Genomic DNA, 20,356 nt, shown 5'->3' with positions numbered 1-20,356 from the left:
TAGGATCTGTCGTTTATCTTTCTCGCTTTGCGACCACTCCCACGGCCCCTGTTCTTTCCCCATTGAATCTGCTCTGTCTAAAATAAGTATCCATTGAGAATAAATCTGTTTCCGGGTTCATGTTAGAGGCCTTATTGGCGAGGACTGAATAGGCTTTACTATCTTTAAAGTCATGTAAGTCCCACATGTAATGCTTATGCTTTCTTTCCTTAGGATGGAACTGAAAACGTTCTAGTTGACTTTGCAGTTCGGTTTCCCTTGTCCCGAAGTTAGGTTCCAACATAATTTTTTTGTGATCTCAATCTTTTCTTTTAACTTCTCGCTCAGGATGGAGAGGGTCTGCTTCTCTTCACCCAAGATCAGTGACATGAACCTTAAGGAACTATTATTTCCCAGCAATTGCCTACTGGGATTCCTAAATCTACCACCTGGATTAAGATGATTCTCAGGCCTATAGAAGCCTATAGAGAAAAAACTCCAAAGCCACACAGTACAACAGTGTGTTTAGACGCACCGAGGGCAGACGTTTTCATGACTGTATTTTAGCAATTGGAATTTTCTGACTGTATTTTACACAATTGATTAAAATTAACTGTAATAAATTCATGACTTATTAATTTGAGTTATCAGTTTTAATGGTGTTCATTTGTTTTTGAAGATATAGTCTTGATGCTTCAGAAATGGAAAGTGATCTAGAAAGGGATCTGGAAGCAACCACCAATGTCACAACTAAGGAGATTATGCCATTATCTCGATCATGGGCGACAAAATCTAACCTGCGAATAGAAGCTGACATTGGGAAACTGGATATTACGAGTGGTAATATAGAAAATGAGGTACATATATTACATTTTAAAATCTTTTTGATAATTTAAGAAATCATAATGTAATAAAAAAGTTTAGTGAAATGTTTTGTGGTAAATGGAACCTAAAGATAATTTTCGGCTTAGTTCTGCACCCTAGTAGATTTTCACATAGTGTTTAAAAGGATATTTTCATCTCTTATAATTATGTAATATCGACAATATATGCCATCAATGTATGATAACTGCAGATCCCACCTAGGGGATCCACACATATCTCGAGAACTGAGCATCACTGCTGTGAAAGGAGAGCTGTTGGAACTTCCATTCACATGAATGGGAGAGTCACTCATGTACAGTCACATCTCCACTAGCAAGATAAAAATAGTGACCAGTTCTCACAACATACATGGGTCCCTTTAGTGGCCCTGCGTTTATCATAAATTACGTACATTAATTGCAAATCCTATATATACAGTTGTGCCCAAAAGTTTACATACCCCGGCAGAACTTTTGCTTTCTTGGCCTTTTTGCAGAGAATATGAATGATAACACCAAAACTTTTTCTCCACTCATGGTTAGTGGTTGGGTGAAGCCATTTATTGTCAAAATACTGTGTTTTCTCTTTTTAAATCATAATGACATAACAACCCAAAACATCCAAATGACCCTGATCAAAAGTTCACATACCCTGGTGATTTTGGCCTGATAACAGGCATAGAAGTTGACAAATGGATTTGAATGGCTACTAATGGTAACATCCTCACATGTGAACTGTTTGCTTGTAATCAGTGTGTGTGCATAAAAGCTGAGTGAGTTTCTGGGATCCAGACAGACTCTTGCATCCTTCATCCAGCCACTGAAGTTTCTGGATTGTGACTCATGGGGAAAGCAAAAGAATTGTCAAAAGATTTACAGGAAAAGGTAGATGAACTGTATAAAACAGGAAAGGGATACAAAAAGATATCCAAGGAATTGATAATGCCAGTCAGCAGCATTCAAACTGTGATTAACAAATGGAAAATCAGGGGCTCTGTAAAGTCAAAACCATGGTCAGGTAGACCAACAAAAATTTCGTCCACAACTGCCAGGAAAATTGTATGGAATGCAAAGAAGAACCCACAAATAACATCAGCTGAAATACAGGACTCTCTGAAAACCAGCGGTGTGGCTGTTTTAAGAAGCACTTGAATAAAAATGGTCTGCATGGTCGAGTCGACAGAAGAAAGCCATTACTGCGCAAATGCCATAAAGTATCTCGCCTACAATACGCAAAACAGCACAAAGACAAGCCTCAAAACTTGCCTCAAAACTTGAGCAATTTAATTTGATGAGACCAAAACTGAACTTTTTGGCCACAACCATAAACGTTACATTTGGAGAGAGGTCAACAAGGAATATGATAAAAGGAACACCATTCCTACTGTAAAGCATGGAGGTGGATCCCTGATGTTTTGGGGATGTGTGAGCTACAAAGGCACAGGAAACTTGGTCAAAGTTGAAGGAAAGATGAATGGAGCACATTATCAGCAAATACTGGAGCCAAATTTGCAATCATCAGCCCGGAAGCTGCGCATGCGACGTACTTGGACATTCCAACATGACAACGATTCAAAACACAAGGCCAAGTCGACCTGTGATTGGCTACAGCAGAACAAAGTGATGGTTCTGGAGTGGCCATCTCAGTCTCCTGACCTCAATATCATTGAGCCACTCAGGGTAGATCTCTAGCACGCAGTTTATGCTAGACAGCCCATGAATTTACAGGAACTGGAGGCTTTTTGCCAAGATGAGTGGACAGCTTTTACCATCTGCGAAAATAAAGAACCTCATCCACAACTACCACAAAAGACTTGAAGCTGTCATTGATGTTAGTGGGGGCACTACACAGTATTAAGAAGTGGGGTTTGTAAACTTTTGATCAGGGTCATTTGAATGTTTGGGGTTGTCATTATGATTTAAAAAGAGAAAACACAGTAATTTGACAATAAATAGCTTCACCCAGCCGCTAACCATGAGCGGAGAAAAAGTTTTGGTGTTATCATACATATTCTCTGAAAAAAGTCCAAGAAAGCAAAAATTCTGCCGGGGTATTATTATTATTATTTATTTATTTATATAGCACCATTAATTCCATGGTGCTGTACATGTAAAAAGGGGTTACATACAGGGTTATAGATATTGTTTACAGTAAACAAACTTACAATGACAGACTGGTACAGAGGGGAGAGGACCCTGTCCTTGTGGACTTACATTCTTCGGGATAATGGGGAAGAGACAGGAGGTCGGTGTGCTGCAGCACTGGTGGTGAGGCAGCAGCTCGGGTGGTTGGTGAGGCGGCAGCTCTGGCGGTGGCGATGCGGCAGCTCGGGTGGTTGGTGACGTGGCAGCTCGGGTGGTTGGTGAGGTGGCATCTTGGGTGGTTGGTGAGGCGGCAGCGACGTGGCAGCTTGGGTGGTTGGTGACGTGGCAGCGGCTCGGGTGGTTGGTGAGATGGCGGCTCGGGTGGTTGGTGAGGCGGCAGCTCGGGTGGTTGGTGAGGCGGCAGCTCGGGTGGTTGGTGAGGTGGCAGAATGGTTATTGCACGCTGTAGGCTTTCCTGAAGAGATGGGTTTTCAGGTTCCGTCTGAAGGCTGGTGGATAATCGGACGTGTTGAGGCGTGGAATTCCAGAGGATGGGGGATATTTGGGAGAAATCTTGGAGGCAGTGTGAGGAACGAATAAGTGTGGAGGAGAGTAGGAGGTCTTGGGAGGATTGAAGATTACATGAGGGAAGATAGTGGGAGATTAGTTCAGAGATATAGGGAGGGGACAGGTTGTGGATGGCTTTGTAGATCAGTGTTAGTAGTTTGAACTGGATTTGTTGGGGAATTGGGAGCCGGTAGAGGGATTTGCAGAGGGATGAAGCAGGGGAGTAGCGAGGAGAGAGGTGGATTAGCCGAGCAGCAGAGTTGAGGACAGACTGGAGTGGTGCAAGGGAGTTAGCGGGGAGGCCACAGAGGAGGGTGTTGCAGTAATCGAGGCGGGAGATGATGAGGGCATGCACAAGAGTTTTAGTAGATTGTGAGCTGAGGAAGGGATGGATTCTGGCAATATTTTTCAGTTGGAGGCAACAGGAGGTGGCAAGAGTTTGGAAGTGCAGTTTGAAGGAGGGCAGAATCGAGAGTATGTAAACTTTTGAGCACAACTGTATGCCAGAATTGCACAAGTTGGGAATAAACCTTTAAATAGTTTAACAATAACAGAAAAAATGTAACCACGTGCTCTGTTCTCTGTAAATTAGTGGTAGTTTGGGTTTAAAGGGAATCTGAGAGGATGACAATGCAGAGATAGGACCCTGATTCCAGCAATGTATCACTTACTGGGCTATAGTTTTGATAAAATCATTGTTTTATCGACAGGAGATTATCACTAGAGGACTAGTAAAAACGCTGCTATGTATTCCTCCATATTTATTAACTCTATAACTCGGCCAAACACCAATGATTGGTAGTCTTCTGCCTATGCATAGTGTACACAGAAAGCCGTCCATCAGTGATGTGGGTGGGGTTATACAGAACTCAGCTTTCAGGGAACTGATAGGTCTGCAGCATGCAAAGCAGAAAATTATTAAAATTACAGCAAGCGGCCCAGTAAGTGACACATTGTTTGAATCAGGGTCTCTGCCCCTACATTTTGCTGCTCTCAGATTGTTCAGCAAAAACACGGTGACAAATTCCCTTTAAGGACTTCACTAGTAGTCATCTGACTTGAAATAACCCTGATGAGGGTCTCTATGTTCAGGCTTTGCATTATATATTTATGACAGCTCAGAAAATAAATTTCTCGTCACTTATAATGTCCAATTTCTAACTTTGGAAGGATGAAGACAGCTCTAGTAAGAGATTGCGTTCAAAATCTATGCCGTCCACACTTGACAAGATTTCAACCCCAAGAATCTCACGCAGCCTGGAATCCTCATGCCCTGTCATTGAAGGTGAGGGAGGCAGAAGCGTTATGGAAGAGGTTTGCATTTAGTGAGATTCCCAGCACAAAATCTCACTATTAACTAAGACTTTCTAAGCTTGCATGCTGCTACTAAAGTTTCACTTATTCGTGAAAATGACAGTCACACTCATGCAGTCCGAACCACATGCAGCATAAATCAGAGCCTGGCTATACGATTGCAGAAAGGCGTATTTTACTCTGAAAAACACTGGCATTTCACAGAAAATATGGTCAGAAGGTCCAGCCAGGGAAGATAGCCGGAGATGGGACTAGTCCTGTGCCACCTCTGGCCAGCTCCTCCCGACGCAGTGCCAGGTGATTGACAGGTCTCTGGATAAGTACACACATGAGAGAGACTTGTTAAAGGGACTCTGTCACCTGAATTTGGAGGGAACAATTTTCAGTCATATGGGCGGGGTTTTGGGGTGTTTGATTCACCCTTTCCTTACCCGTTGGCTGCATTCTGGCTGCAATATTGGATTGAAGTTCATTCTCTGTCCTCCATAGTACACGCTTGCGTAAGGCAAGATTGCCTTGTGCAGGCATGTACTACGGAGGACAGAGAATGAACTTCAATCCAATATTGCAGCCAGCATGCAGCCAGCGGAAGGAAAGGGTGAATCAAACACCCCAAAACCCCGCCCATATGACTGAAAATTGTTCCCTCCAAATTCAGGTGACAGAGTCCCTTTAAATGCCTGCAGTGGCGCTGAGACAAGCCATCACGTCTCTGACTATGGCTATACCTGGCTGCAAATCATGTAGACAATCTCTGTCCATAGTTTGGGCAGCATAAAGTTCATTTTAACACTACATGATGGATGTAAAAACATCACAGAAAAAAGCAGCCATACTTACTAAAACACTAATGCGCTACAGGATCCAGAAGCCCCCGTAGTAAAAGTTGGAGGCAGCACAGGTGCAAAATACCGATAACACAATCGCTCATATACCTACAGATGGGGGGTTGCCTAGTATTATAAATGAATAAGTAAGAAACAGCCGCACTCGAGTTTTTGTTTTTTTCAAATGCAGGGGAATAATTTATTATTTTCACCACAGTGATATTGCGAAGCTGAGGTCACCACAATAGTATAGAGGTGCTGAGGTAATTATAAATGCACATTGATAATGCTTGTATAGGGTGCCAGTCACACATGATGAATAGCTCCATTACTATTGTTCAGGTACGGACTGGGGCTGAAATTCAGCCCTGGCATTTGAAATCACACAGGCCCATGTTGTCCCCGTCCCCAAGCACCAGATGGGATATATTACTAATATTACTCTACGTGGAGGAAAGCAAGATTTACTACAAGACCAATGTTTCTAATGATACCTCCAGCACAACTCTTAACAGTATGGGTGTCTTGAGAACATCGATTCTGTTAACAACGTAGCAGGCAAGGTGGCCTACGACCAGAGAGGCCCTTTTGGCATTTGCCAGAAGTTTCAGATGGCCAGTCCGGCCCTGCTAGTGTTTCATGAAGGATATGTATGTTATGCCGAGCAGGCAGTTACTGTCTGTATACCCATAGCTGCAGGACCCCAACATACCCAGCCTTGCTCCTGCTAGTTGGTGAGAACATTGATTCCCGCAGTTTAACCACTTAAATACCATTATTACAGCAGTAACAGTGGCATCTATATGGTCAGACAGAGGGAGGGAGCTGCCTTTCTCAGCCTAATTGACCACTGATGACCTGATCGTTGGGGGTGATAATACACTGTCATGGCAGCATGGGGCTTAATGTTGGCCCTCATAGGGCTGTGGACATCTTAGAAAAAGGGACTCGTAGAATGTCTGTGAGCATTATTCTGACAGGCTAAAGTAGTGCAGTGTACATCAGTGGTTAAGCCCCTAGGGCAGGGGTGGGGAATCTTTTTTCTGCCAAGGGCCATTTGGATATTTATACCATCCTTTGGGGGCCGTACAAATTCCACCCACAAAGTGCATCCTGACTCTGGCACTGGTTTCAGGATGTAATCTTTCATTGCATGCCCTTCAGTGTTCAGTAGTGAACACTGCATGTGTGTGCTAACAGAGCAGGAAGAAATTAATGAGCTGGTGGCAATCAAATACAGCTCCCTGCCCAAGAATGCGTTCCCTGAGAATCTGCTCGGGGGCCTGATAAAAGGTCATCGAGGGCCGTAAATGGCCCTGGGGCTCCCCACCCCTGCCTTAGTGGGACTGCAATGTTAATAATCAGCGAGAAAATATTAAAAATATTAAAGTAAAACAAAAAAATTGCTAAACATGTTAGACACTATTATTTTCTTAACGCCACTTCTTGTTTGCTTTGTATAAAGCAAAATTTTGCAACAAAATGGTGGGGCATTTTTGATCTCCACTAAGACGCATGCCATTTCTATTTCTCTTATTTTTCAAAATTGTCTACTGAGGTGCATGAAGTGTCTAAAACAGTATTTTTGGGCACAAAGAGGAAGGAATGTTGTCATATTTGAGTCAGTAAATCCCCCGATATTGTCCATAGCTTAGGGAGTTTCTGCATAATACAGAAATTGATACGACGGACATTTTTTGTTAATGCCATTTAAGTAATGTCTGATTCATCTACTAAAAAAACATCCTATGTTTCAGTCTTCTAAAGATGTCAAATTATATGCAATGTCAGATCTTATTTGTTATGAAGGTGATCACCCTCTGACATTTGCTGATACTAAGCAGTGACATCTGGATCTTACAAAACATAGGTGAAACAAAACTAAATCCCGAGCTTAGCAAACTGAGAAATTGTATACTGTACAAGACAGCAGCGATAATAAATCACATGTTCAGTGCCAGTTTTTATACATACATGGCATTTCTAATGATCATGAAAATGTAAAACCAGGAGACAGATCTACCAGAACACACTGAATACTATAACACCCCAATACAAAGTATAAACCCTTGAACTGTACGCAGCCAGTGAAACAACTGATGACATTATTTGTGGTTATTATTTAACCCTTCACCCCGAAGCCTGTTTTCACCTTCCTGATCAGGCCAATTTTTTCAATTCTGACCAGGGTCACTTTATGTGGTCATAACTCTGGAACGTTTCAATGGATCCCACTGATTGACACTGTTTTTTTTTGTGACATATTGTACTTCTTGACAGTGGTAACATTTTTGTTTTACATGACTTAAGTCTATTTGTGAAAATTTAGCAAAGAATTTTGAACATTTTCAAACCATTAATTTTTATGCCCTTAAATCAGGGAGTAATGTCACACAAACTAGTTAAAAAACAACATTTCCCACATGTCTACTTTACATCAGCACAATTTTTGAAACAAACATTATTTGTTAGGAAGTTATAAGGGTTAAAAGTTGACCAACGATTTCAAATTTTTACAACAAAATTTACAACTATTTTTTTAGGGACCACCTCATATTTGAAGTGACTTTGATGGGCCTACATGTTAGAAAATACCCAAAAGTGAAACTTAAGAAGTTTAATAACCCTTCAGGTGCCTCACAGGAATTAATGGAATGTGTAAGGAAAAAAGAATCATTTAACTTTTTTTTCACAAAAATTTTTCTTTAGACCCTTTTTTTTTTACTTTCACAAGGGTAACAGGAGAAAATGGACCTTACAATTTGGAGTGCAATTTCTCCTGAGCGCACCAATGCCCCATATGTGTTTGGGTGCACAGCAGGGCTCGGAAGGAAAGGAGCGCCATTTAACTTTTGAATGTAAAATTTGCTGGCATAATTAGCGGATGTCATGTCGTGTTTGGAAAGCCTCTGATGTGCCTAAACAGTGGAAACCCACCACAAGTGACACCATTTTGGAAACTAGACCCCTCTGAGAACTTACGTAGATGTGTATTAAGAACTTTGAAACCCCAAGTGCTTCACAGAAGTTTATAACGTTGAGCCATAAAAATAAAAAATAAATATCACACTTTTCAGACAAAAATGTTTTTAGCCCCAAATTTAGCATTTTCAGAGGGGCTAACAAAAGAAATTGCACCATATAATTTGTTGTGCAATTTCTTCTGAGTACGCCGAAACCCAATATGTAGAGGAAAACTACTGTTTGGGCGCATGGCAGTGCTTGGAAGGGAACTAGTCCCATTTGACCCTTTGAATGCAAAATTTGCTGGAATGATTATCAGACGCCATGTTGCATTTGGAGAGCCCCTGATGTGCCTAAAAAGTGGAAACCAGCAACATGTGACAACATTTTGGAAACTATACCCCTTAGCTAGATGTGTGGTGAACACCTTGAACCCCCAGATGCTTCATAGAAGTTTATAACGTTGAGCCACAAAATAAAAAAAATCAAATTTTTCACACAAAAATATTTTTAGCCTCAAATTTTACATTTTCACAAGGGTAACAGGAGAAAATGGACCCCAATTTTTAATTTCAATTTTAAAATGGGACAATATATGAAAATGAGCAGTACAATTTGTTACGCAACTTCTCCTGAGTACACCAATAACCCATATGTGATCAAAACTACTTTTGAGGCACAGTAGAAATCTCAGAATATTGGAGTTCAGATGTTGCTGGACTGGTTTGAAAGTGCCATGTCACATTGGTAGAGCCTATGAGGTGCCAGACCAGCAGAACCACCCATAAGTGACCCAATTTTACAAAACTATACCTCTCAATGAATTCATCTAGGGGTGCAGTGATCATATTGCCACCACGTGTGTCACAGAATTTTATACCAATGGCAGTGAAGAATAAATACATTTTTACCACAAAGATTGTGTGTTTGCCCCAGATTTAAAATTTTCATACTGGGAAATGGGTAAAATTGACACCACAATTTCTGCTGAATGAGAAATACCTTATATATGGCTGTGCAGTACTGCTTAGCTACATGGCGAGACTAGGGAGGAACGAAGCACTTTTTGCCTCCTGGAGCACAGATTTTCCTAGAGTTTGCAAACTCCATATACAGAGCCCCTATGTGCTAGAAAAGCAGAATCCCTCCTCCAGTGGCCCCCTTTTGGACGCACACTCCATATCAAATAGACATCTCTTCAACTTTATACATTCCCAGCTAAACAGCTGTGAATATAACATTACTTTGCAACAGATCCCAACCCAACATTTTCCCACCCAAAAATAAAACTCCCCCAACCAACCCATATCAGAGATGACAGTGGGATCTCTGCAACAATCCCCTCAGTAGGAGGAGTCAAAACCTATTACCACTGCCTATGCACTAAATACCCAAGGGGCCCTAATCTGGGAGGTAAAACAGAGCAAGTTAACCCCAACATAGCCCTGTGTCTCTGAGAAACATGTATTGTAACAATAGTGGACTCTTCTATGTCACCACTCAGGCCAATCAGCACCAGAAAAAAAAAAGGGTCCACAATGCAGCATATAACATATATGAACAGCTTATACAGTATATCACACGTATGAACTGAGCATTCTATCAGCTTTGCAATCATGACTAACACAGTTAAGTAAACCAAAAGAGGTCTACATTATGCACTCATCAGTCACATGTCAAGTAGGTGCTGTCTGTCTTGCCCGAGTATCTAGAAGGTGTCTGTCATTCTGATCCAGCCATGCAAGGGCATCCTTTGGCGTTTGAAAGAATGAGTAGAGTTCATTGCTACCACCCTAAGCCTTGAAGAGTACAGCACTGAGTAAAGCACATTTATTTGTTGAAGTCTACATTTCTTGCCAGGAATTGGGCTCTTTTTTTCAGGATTTTGACCGAATAGTCAGGAAATAAGGAGATCTTGTGTCCATCCACTGATACAGCAGAAATATTTCATGCCATATGGAGTATTATATCCCTGACTCTGTAGTGTAGGACCTTCATGAGCACTGTACATGGAGGGCTACCTGAGGGAAGTGGCCTAGTAGGAACACAATGGGCACATTCGATAACAAATAATGGGGTCAAGTTGTCCTTCCCAAATGCTTTTAGTATCCATTCCTTAAAGAAGTCAGTAGGTATATTTCCTTCTGTTTTCTTAGGTGCCCCCACAAGATGTATATATTATTCCGATCTAACTGGTTTACCAAATCGTCCGGTTTTGCTCGGATAATTTCTGAGGCTCTTCCATGCTGTTGTACGTCCTTCTTCATAGGCCAGAGCATATAATCAGTTTCACTTACGCTCTCCTCTAATTCAGTGGTTCTTTCAGCCTGATTTCTAAGGTCATGCCTCACACAACCAACTTGAAATACAATTTTTTAGGGATTTATTACATAGCCCTATTGCTGACATCACATCAGTGAGAGTGGGCTCTTTAGTGATAGGGTCAGGCTGCTGTCCATTTTCTCTTTGTGAAGATCCCTGCTCCTTCAGCCTTGCTTATGTCAGAATCCTCATTGACAATATCTAAGGTGGTCATCATACCTTGAGGGCTGATTGTGCGGGCCATTTTGCTGGCTGAGCCTGTCTGCGTTGGCTCTCCTCTGGGGCTACTTCCCTCATCCACAGAGGTAGACCTGGATCCAGTCTAGCCTTGGCTTCTTTTTGATGTTTGACTGCCCATCCTGCTTTCACTTAGGGTGCGGGCGCCGCAGCATCATCTTGGATCTCCTGCTAGGCTCCCTTTCTCGCTCCTCTCATTTTCACCCCTCCATGTATTAATAAGAACCGGAACGTACCACCGCTATCACCGGTGGGTAGTTACGGTGCGTGGGTGTGCTGATTAGTTCGGCTGAACTGCATGAAGCATGTCAGTACAGGATACAAATCCTGGAGAGCAACATGGATCACATTTTCTGACATTGCGCACCAGCCACGCCCCTACTTCCTGGTATTTTGCTATTTCAGAGCTTTATTGATTGCCTTATTTACGGTTTATATGCATTTTTATGCGTTTCTGCAGAGGAAACACACTAAAAAGGCATGTGCGTTTTTTACCTGTGTATTTTCTACATGTAATGCAAGTTTATGAGAAAAATCTGCACTTAAAACTCAGTGTACCCGCAAGAAAAATTGACATGTTGCGGATTTGAAACACGCACCGCAGGTCAGTTTACACTGAATTAAAAAAAAAAGCCCAGTGGGCAGGAGATTTCTATAAATCCCATCCACTTTGTTGCTGGTAGTGTAAGACGCTGCAAAAACTCCCTAAACGTGGGCACACAGTCTTAGATTGGAATAGCCGAGTCTCCAATATACACAAGACACTAGTGCTGCAAATTCGATCATCTGAGCAGCCCAACTGGATGATAACATTGATCCGAGTGCTGTGTATGTGAGGTCAGTTTTTTCACATGGTCTTGTGAATGTACCCATACAGCTCACAGGTTTTACTTTCTTTCTACCAGGGTAAGCACACAATTTGGCGAGATTCCCTTGTCTAGGAGGTACCAACTGTGAGTGGGGATTTGATTGATTACAGCATCTGAATGGCAATGTGGAGTCTCGTACTTAGATCTAGCAGGATCATTACATTTCTAAAAGTATGCAAATGATTATAATTCTGAAAATGCTGCACACCAAAACCACAAAAGAAATGGACTGTCCTACACACATTCCACTGTGCTACCATTTCACTGTTGCTCATACAAGTTCACCATATAAAAATCTAACTGAGTATTTCTTATCTAGTAATCCAGCCACCTCCAATGGGAGTCATTGAGAAGGACCACGTGGAACCAACTCATGTGTATGTGTTAAACTTCCTTTTCTCATTTTCTGTCATAGTAATAGAATTTTTTTTTTCGCCGGAGTAATTGTCATTGCCTATTTTATGCTGAATAAATCAGCAATAGTGTAGTTGTTCAAACTCCCTAATGAATATACTCTCAGGCATGGTAGGAAGGCAGCAGTGAGAGATTCCCTATATCTAAAATGTAACTTTTATTCAAAGTAAGTTAAAAAAAACTCCATACATTGAAAATAGTGACACAAAGAAAATTAAACCAATAATAAAGTGCCATTGCTTAAACCAGTGCTCAATAGTAAATGGTTTGATCTCACCAATTCATTCAGTTTTCCTTAGCAGGTTGAAGACACGCAGGAGCAGACGGGATGATTATATATAGGGGGGAAAGTTTCCTATATTCATTAGTGAGTTTCAACAACTACACTATTGCTGATATATTCAGCAAAAAAAAAGGCAATGACAATTACTCCAGCGAAGCGTCACTTACTGGGCTGCTAGCTGTAGTTTTATTTAAATCGCCGTTTTACCTGCTGCAGTTCTGCTAGTTCTCTCAATGATGCATAGCCAGAGCTCATGAATACTGAGAAGTTTTTCATTGAGAAGGCTAACTGAGCTGCAGCAGATAAAAGTGTTTTATCAACTTAGCCCAGTAAGTGACCCAGCAGTAGGATTTTGGTTTCTATCACACTGTATTACTATGTACAGTTCCCAGATGGGTTCCCTATATACACTGCTCAAAAAAATAAAGGGAGCGCTAAAATCCTGCATCCTAGATATCACTGAATGAAATATTCCAGTTGTAAATCTTTATTCATTACAGAGTGGAATGTGTTGAGAACAATAAAACCTAAAAATTATCAACGTAAATCACAACTAATATCCCACGGAGGTCTGGAGTTGGAATGATGCTCAAAATCAAAGTGGAAAATGAAGTTACAGGCTGATCCAACTTCAGTGGGAATGCCTCAAGACAAGGAAATGATGCTCAGTAGTGTGTGTGGCCTCCACATGCCTGTATGACCTCCCTACAATGCCTGGGCATGCGCCTGATGAGGCGGTGGATGGTCTCCTGAGGAATCTCCTCCCAGACCTGGACTAAAGCATCTGCCAACTCCTGGACAGTCTGTGGTGTAATGTGACGTTGGTGGATGGTGCGAGACATGATGTCGCAGATGTGTTCAATTGGATTCATGTCTGGGGAACGGGCAGGCCAGTCCATAGCTTCAATGCCGTCATCTTGCAGGAACTGCTGACACACTCCAGACAAATGAGGTCTGGCATTGTCCTGCATTAGGAGGAACCCAGGGCCAACTGCACCAGCATATGGTCTCACAAGGGGTCTGAGGATTTCATCTCGGTACCTAATGGCAGTCAGGCTACCTCTGGCAAGCACATGGAGGGCTGTGTGGCCCTCCAAAGAAATGCCACCCAGCACCATTACTGACCCACTGCCAAACTGGTCATGCTGAAGGATGTTGCAGGCAGCAGATCACTCTCCACGGCATCTCCAGACTCTGTCACGTCTCACACGTGCTCAGTGTGAACCTGCTTCCATCTGTGAATAGCACAGGGTGCCAGTCCCGAATTTGCCAATCCTGGTGTTCTGTGGAAAATGTCAATGTGTTCTGCATGGTGTTGGACTATGAGCACAACCCCCATGTGTGGACGTCGGGTGTTATGACCCCAATGGCAGAGGGTCTCAGAGGTTATTACCAAGTCTGCACACACAAAAAACCAGCTCATAGGGCAGTGGTAACTAGGCAGACCGTATAACTGATCCTAGCACAACAAATAGCAGTAGCCGGGGAACGTACCTACGTTGGTTCTAGACGTCTCGCGCCAGCCGGAGAACTAACTAACCCTAGAAGGGAAACAATAGACCTTTCTTGCCTCCAGAGAAAAGACCCCAAAAGTTGGATACAAGCCCCCAACAAATAATAACGGTGAGGTAAGAAGAAAAGACAAACGTAAGAATGAACTAGGTTTTAGCAAAGAGAGGCCCACTGACTAATAGCAGAATATAGGAAGATGACTTATACGGTCAGCAAAAACCCTATCAAAATTTCCACGCTGAATATTCAAGAACCCCCGAACCGTCTAACGGCACGGGGGGAGAACATCAGCCCCCTAGAGCTTCCAGCAATATCAGGAATCACATTTAGTACAAGCTGGACAAAAATAAGAGCAATGCAAATAACCAAAAAATAAAGAAGCAGGACTTAGCTTATTTTGCAAAGAACCAGGACCAGCAGACAGGAGCAAACAGAAAGGAACTGATTACAACGATGCCAGGCACCAGACTGAGAATCCAGGGAGTTTAAATAGCAACACCCCTGGACTAACGAACCAGGTGGGTACCAAGCTGAGGAAAGAAAATCAAAGTGTCATGTCGCTAGTAACCACAAGAGGGAGCCAAAAAGTTCAATTCACAACAGTCGGGCACTCAAACCATCCTCATGGAGTCGGTTTCTAACCATTTGTGCAGACACATGCACATTTCTGGCTTGCTGGAGGTAATTTGGCAGGGCTCTGGCAGTGCTCCTCCTGTTCCTCATTGCACAAAGGCTGAGGTAGCGGTCCTGCTGCTGGGTTGTTGCCCTCCTACTGCCCCCTCCATGTCTCCTGGTGTACTGGCCTGTCTCCTGGTAGCGCCTGGACAGACGCTGCGCTGACAGACACAGGAAACCTTCTTGCCACAGCTCACATTGATATGCCATCCTGGATGAGCTGCACTACCTGAGCCACTTGTGTGGGTTGTAGAGTCCGTCTCATGCTACCACGAGTGTGAAAGCACAACCAACATTCAAAAGTGACCAAAACATCAGCCAGAAAGCATTGGTACTGAGATGTGGTCTGTGGTCCCCACCTGCAGAACCACTCCTTTATTGAGTGTGTCTTGATAATTGCCAATAATTTCCATCTGTTGTCTATTCCATTTGCACCACAGCATGTGAAACTGATTGTCAAACAGTGTTGCTTCCTAAGTGGACAGTTTGATTTCACAGAAGTTTGATTTACTTGGAGATATATTCTGTTCTTTAAGTGTTCCCCTTATTTTTTTGAGCAGTGTATATACCCATATACATGTGTTACAAATCTAAGTGTATATATAAAGGTCTAATAAAATATTTTCTTCTTTAATTGAAATGTAATGAGAATCTGAATCATTGCATCCATATAACCATTGTTAAATAGTATCTTTCCTTTAAAGAAGACCTGCATCAGGCCAAGTGGGCAATTTTTTCTCATATTTTATTTCCAGTGTTCCTCTGAGTATTCCATTTTTCTTTCCACCATATGGTTCCAGAGATATGGATTTTTTAATTAGAGCTAAATGTTTTGGTGTAAGCAGCAGGTCGGTGTTCACAGGGTAGTAATACAGAGCAAGCTACAGACACGCTGCTACCGAATCCCGTGAGCCATTCTTCCTAGGGAAAGGCCATAAAAGTTAGCAGGAAATAAAAGGTCCATACCTCTGAAACCGTATGGCACATTGAAAAAAAAAATCTTGAATACTCAAAAAAGCAATGGGAATAAAATAAGAGCAAAAACTGCCCACTTTTGACAGGTCCTCTTTAAAGGAAATCTCTCAACTCATTCAACCCCTCTGAGAACATGTGTGTACCGGTTGAAAGAACACAAGTACCAGTAGATCCATTGCTTAATTAACTAAAAAAGCTGCTCTGCTGCAGAGAAACTAACTTTAGAGGGGATATGCAAATGAGGCTGGTAGTGCTAGGAACAGGATGGAGCACTTCAGCTGGCTAACTCCGCCTTGCATTACATGATTGACATGCAGCAATTTAACTGTCAGTCACCTAATGAGGGCAGAGTCAGGCTGAGACTGAAGCAGTGGAAGTGCTATGTCCGGTCCAAAGGGCTTCCAGCCTCATTTGCATATCTGTTCTAACATTGATTTCTGTTCCTGTAATCTGGACACACATGTAATCAATTTAGGGGGTAGTGGTGGATAGACTGTGCGGCAAATTCCCTGCAAAGAGAATGTGTCATCAGAAAGTGACCTATTGTTTAAATTAGGTTTTGTGGTAAATGTATTTTTTAAAAATTTGGCAATATTTTCTTGTTTCCCATATTACAATCTACGGTGAATAGTGCTATAAAGATGTTACCTGTCATTGTAATCCTGCTCCGGCTCATAATGAGCCTGCTGAACATACTTCCTTTGAGGATAATAGATAATCTAAAACCACTCCAGTGGCCAATGTGAAAATTACAAGATTATTATTACTTTTTTTTTTAAATACAGATCGTGATTTCAAAACTAAAAAAAAATTGCCAAACATATCTAATTTAGTTCATGTAAAAAAACAACAACCTGACTTAAACAAAAGGAAATTTTCTAAATAAACATTCCCCTTAAACTAAGGCCTTAGTTGCACTACAATATTGGTCAGTATTTTCTATCAGCATTTGTGGTGGAGATTCAGGAGTGTCCTACAGACTTATTAACTTACCATCTTGCGAATAACCTTGAATTAAATAGAATGATTAAAATTTGTTATGTTGTTTATGTTTTTATATTGCAACGATTGTAGGTAACTATAAGGAAGTTATGCCAGTTGTTGATTTGTCGTAATTATTAAATACTATAATTTGTCATAACAGTTCTTGATTAGTAATTAAACTTTTTTATTTACTTATCCCACAGGCATTGCAAAATTATTATTTTTTTTTTAATTCTTCATTAACTTATTGTGCATCATTCGTTACCAAACAATAATCTACAGTGCTGTTTCAATGTCCAATTCATGCTCCTTTAGAAGATCCTTTCAACTGCTTCTTAGCAAAAATCTGTTCAAACTGCGTACAAGGCTTTCCCTGGCTAAGCCTCTCTGCTGCCAACCTCTGTACTCAGACATGCAGGGGAATTGCAATACGTTGACTGGTTAAACAAAGTGTAAGGATCTGCGCTGAGCAGCAGTTCAAAGGAGATCCTGAAGGAGAAGGAACAAGTCACTGAAACAATATTGCAGAAGACTGTTCATGAAAGAAGCATAATAAGGTAATGAAGTATATTAAATACATTCATAGCTTTGCAAAACCTGAAAAAGTTTAGTTGTTCTTCAAAGGATGTGGACACTTTTTGGGGTGTTATTTTATTTACTTAAATACATGTATATATATATATTGAACTTGGGTTTAATTAAAATTTTGTACTGTCAGGTCTATCAGGCACTTTTTTTCCCTTCACCTTACTGAACGAGGAATAAGATTAATGGTCTGTGTTCATTCAACCAATTTTTGCAGAAATTAATAACAAAAGAGATTAAGAGTCTTTGTAATATAGGTCATCATAAAAAAAGTGCTTTCTCCACTTATGAACCATATCTTTCCTATTTTGAACTCACCATTCTGGAAAAACTGCTCAAAGCTGTTTTGGTCAAAGCAAGATGGACAGCCAGTGAGTTGTCAGGATACACAACCTATTATACTATATGGTGAGGGAAGGAGGATGAGACGTGACGGGCATTCAGTACAGTGAGAACTAGGGAGATTGCGTGGCAGTTTCAAGCAACTGTTTTACCTTATTTTGATGCTGGACTTTGCAACATCATGCCTTCCTTACCTGTGCTGCTTCTGTCTATGTGTTACACACACAAAAAAAGAGCAGGGACCTCTATGTTTTTGTATAGTGTGAATGTGAAACATCATAGCAGCTAATGTCCACCCACTAGCTCAGAGACAACTGAAAATTAATGATAAAGTCTACAAATGGAAAAGTTGGTTAAACAAATGCAGGATACAACTCATATAATGGACAGAAATAGTGTTATTCCTCATGTACACCTACATAACAGCGTATTCTGAAAAGTTACCTGAAATGACAGGTAGACTTTAACGAAAAGTCCTTCAGTGAGCTGGTTCAGACGGGTGCAACTCTTTAATCTGTCTTTTCTGAACTTTGCTGTGCTACTTACACACTGAAGTTAAGGTAAACTTTGATGTGGTCATAAATCAGTTGATAGAAGCTCATCAAAAGATATGTCCTTATCAAAATTAGATTACTAACTTATTTTTAGTTAACTCATTCTGCAGCTGCCAAGGTGTAGGAAAACAAACAGCCTTAAAAGTCAATTAGTGATCCATTTTTAATGATGGCAAACTACATAATTGATTTTTACCCCAAAATACATGCATTTAAATTAAAAAAAATAAAGAAATTGCCACTTAAAGTGTCCATATTATTTAAGCATATTCTTCTTAGAAATGTGTCACTGGACGGTACAATTTCCAATTTCAATTGAGTGTATTCTGACAGCAACACTGTCAGCAATGATCAAACCCCCACAGATCATTAGGAAGGTGGACCCGAGTCCTCTTTCCACCTCACTATGGCCCGAGATTGAAAGTAGTGGTGCAGTCATGCATGTGCACTACCACTCTGTCCAACATCTACTGTATGCTCATCCTTGCAGCTCTAGTCAATCTCCGACTGCAGTGAAGTGGAACGGGTGCTTGGCTTGCAAGTAAATGGTGGGACTCCCAGCAAGTATAAGCTATCCTATAGATTAGTAATCGAGGAAATTTTGGTGTGAACTCCTATGAAGTCAAACTTGTCAAAAGTGTCCGATTCACTTCTTCAGGCTGTTTTTGAAGCTCTAATGAGAAAATGCCAGGAAACCTTGCTGTGTTTTAATAAAAACCATCACTGGCCTAAATACTAGGAAAAAATGCACAAAATCTAAAGCTTTTTTATGTACAGTTTACAATAATTTACTATAACCTCTAAACTAACGTCTGCCTGCAGTGTTTTTAAGACAACAAAAAAAAGCAACCAAAAAAAGCAGTTAAATGGCATATGGGCAGAACAAATTGTAGCCATCAAATTATATTGGTAAACTATTGGAAACATTTTCTTCTTTGCAGACTATTTGTGCAACAAGTACTCCAAGAACTGAAACAGTATCATGGGTATGTGTGCGTAGTTTTAAGCTCTCATGTGTTAATTCTCTGCAGCCACTATCCTGGTGCTGGCTGCACAATACAGGTGCCTCTTACAGTAGACTGTATTCTGTGAGTGGTGACAAGACCTTAGGCATCATGACAAGCATTTCTAGTCTTACAATATTTCACAAATGGGGATTGTGCAAAAAGTTCATATTCTGAACCACTTCTGACTCACACACAGAGACAACCCATGAGACGATGGGGTAGATTTATCAAGCTAAATGTACAAAAAAACCCTGTCTTTCAGAACTTGCAGTATAATTATAATGTGTTTTATGAGGCAATTTAAATATTTAATTTCTAAGAGGAGCATGCATGGCATATGAGTCTCCTCACACTGACACACCAGGTCTGGCTTGTCAGTCTCCACTAGGAGAAACATTACCTCTTAGATTCCAGTTTTATGTGTTTTAGACATGCTCTTTTTGGCAAGGGGTGTGATTTTGTTGAAAATGGTAGGTGGATTAGCATTAGCGGGAAAGAGGTATGGCTTCGTGTGTGACATTGTGCACCAAAAGTCATGTCAAAATTCTGTCTCACATTTCTTGCAGAAGGCAGGCCACCTAATACATATTATAAACTTAACAGTGTAAAATACTCCAGATTAATGAAACAGTAAGAACCACTATGACAAATCTGGTGCATTTAAGACTGTGTAATCTAAATTTGTACTGTCTCAGAATTGATACATGCCCCTGTGTTTGTTATTTCATAATATGCACTATGAATGCCAATAATATTAACACTTAGCTGGTCCAACACTTGGGTTCTTCAAAGCCATAACCCAGTTTGACATGGAACCAATGAGATCTGCTATCTTGCCCTATAGAATGTTGGTCCACACAACACGCAAAACTCTAAAAGCTCTAGATGGCATGCAGGTTTCAGTGATCATCTTCTTACAGCACGATTACGCATAACCCAGACATGTTCTATGGGATTTATGCCAAGAGACTAACTGGCCCATAAAAGCTCACATATGT

General features: G+C 41.1%; 1 protein-coding gene across 2 annotated transcripts in view; it reads left to right on the top strand.

The window, feature by feature from the left end:
- Positions 1 to 710: 710 nt before the first annotated feature.
- Positions 711 to 20,356, top strand: part of ARHGEF18 (Rho/Rac guanine nucleotide exchange factor 18) — a 138,803-nt gene continuing 119,157 nt past the window's right edge. For both annotated transcript variants that reach the window (XM_077273533.1, XM_077273525.1), the window contains exons 1-3: positions 711 to 836; positions 4,665 to 4,779; positions 12,347 to 12,404. In XM_077273533.1, coding sequence (XP_077129648.1) covers positions 741 to 836; positions 4,665 to 4,779; positions 12,347 to 12,404 — 269 coding nt within the window. In that variant the 5' untranslated portion in view covers positions 711 to 740. The remainder of the gene's footprint in view (positions 837 to 4,664; positions 4,780 to 12,346; positions 12,405 to 20,356) is intronic.

The sequence above is a fragment of the Ranitomeya variabilis genome, chromosome 1 (assembly GCF_051348905.1).
Source record: "Ranitomeya variabilis isolate aRanVar5 chromosome 1, aRanVar5.hap1, whole genome shotgun sequence".
NCBI lineage: Eukaryota > Metazoa > Chordata > Amphibia > Anura > Dendrobatidae > Ranitomeya > Ranitomeya variabilis.
The sequence above is the reverse complement of the archived record's forward strand: the minus strand, read 5'-3'. Positions and strand labels throughout refer to the sequence as shown.